The sequence below is a fragment of the Mus pahari genome, chromosome 19, assembly GCF_900095145.1.
Source record: "Mus pahari chromosome 19, PAHARI_EIJ_v1.1, whole genome shotgun sequence".
NCBI classification, from domain to species: Eukaryota; Metazoa; Chordata; class Mammalia; order Rodentia; family Muridae; genus Mus; species Mus pahari.
This window is the reverse complement of record NC_034608.1, coordinates 22,646,827-22,647,755: the sequence shown is the minus strand read 5'-3', so window position 1 is coordinate 22,647,755 and position 929 is coordinate 22,646,827. Positions and strand designations below refer to the sequence as shown.

Sequence of the window (929 nt, the reverse complement as noted above, 5' to 3'; positions counted from 1 at the left end):
CATAATACAGGCTGGCTTCGAATTCCCATCAATCTTCCCACCTCAGCCTCCTGGGGCTGGTGAGATGGCTCAGTGGTTAAGAACATTGGTTGTTATGTCCACTGCCCACGTACATATACTTCATATACTTTTTTTTTTTTCCTTTCCCAAGACAGTTTCTCTGTGTAGTCCTAGCTATCCTGGAACTTACTCTGGCTGNCTTCAAACTCGAGAGATCTGCCTGCCTCTGCCTCGCACCCAGCTCCATGTACTTATTTTTTATTGTGCTGTTTAATTTTTACTCTTCTACTTGTTTGTTTGGCCTTTAGCTCTGGCAAGCTTTGCGCACCACACAGCTGAAGAAGCCCCTGAACTCCTGATCCATATCCTTGTGTGTGTGTGGTACTGATGCTGGAACCCAAGGGAAGCTAGTCAAGCCCTACTGAGCCATATTCCTGGCCCTAAACTGAACTCTTAAAAACGGGCGAACCTTATGCTATGTGCATTAAACCTCAGTGAAGTGACAGAAGCTTCATGTGGACCCACGGGTTGCGAGAGGGACCTGCCCAAGGCNCTGACCCCTCTTACCTTGAAATTCCCGGAGTTTNGTGGNGCGGGCTTCAGCTATCTTTTTTTCCTCAGCCTCGCTGAAAACGCCCTCCTCCTNGTCNGGACAGCTGCAGGGAGAGGGGACGGACGGCTGCCATCAGTGTCTCGTGGTTTAGCTGTCCTGACACCAGNATTGCAGAGCAATCTCTTCCTGACCCTNTTGTGCTGTCGAGATAGCTTGGGGGATAATGGAGCCCTAGATCTAGAAGGGACTGTCTCAGCAGTAAAGGCAGAGCATGACAGAGGACATCTGATATTCTCTTCTGGCCTTGGTGCCTGAGTTCCATCCTCAGGATCTATATGACAGAAGAGGATAACTGACTTCCCAAAGCTGTCCTCCA

General features: G+C 49.4%; 1 protein-coding gene across 1 annotated transcript in view; it reads right to left on the bottom strand.

Moving 5' to 3' along the window:
• The window catches only part of Arhgef18 (Rho/Rac guanine nucleotide exchange factor 18), a 61,433-nt gene that overhangs the window by 6,948 nt on the left and 53,556 nt on the right, over positions 1-929 (bottom strand). The window contains exon 11 of the mRNA XM_029532065.1: positions 568-656. Within this exon, the coding sequence (XP_029387925.1) occupies positions 568-656 (89 nt within the window). The remainder of the gene's footprint in view (positions 1-567; positions 657-929) is intronic.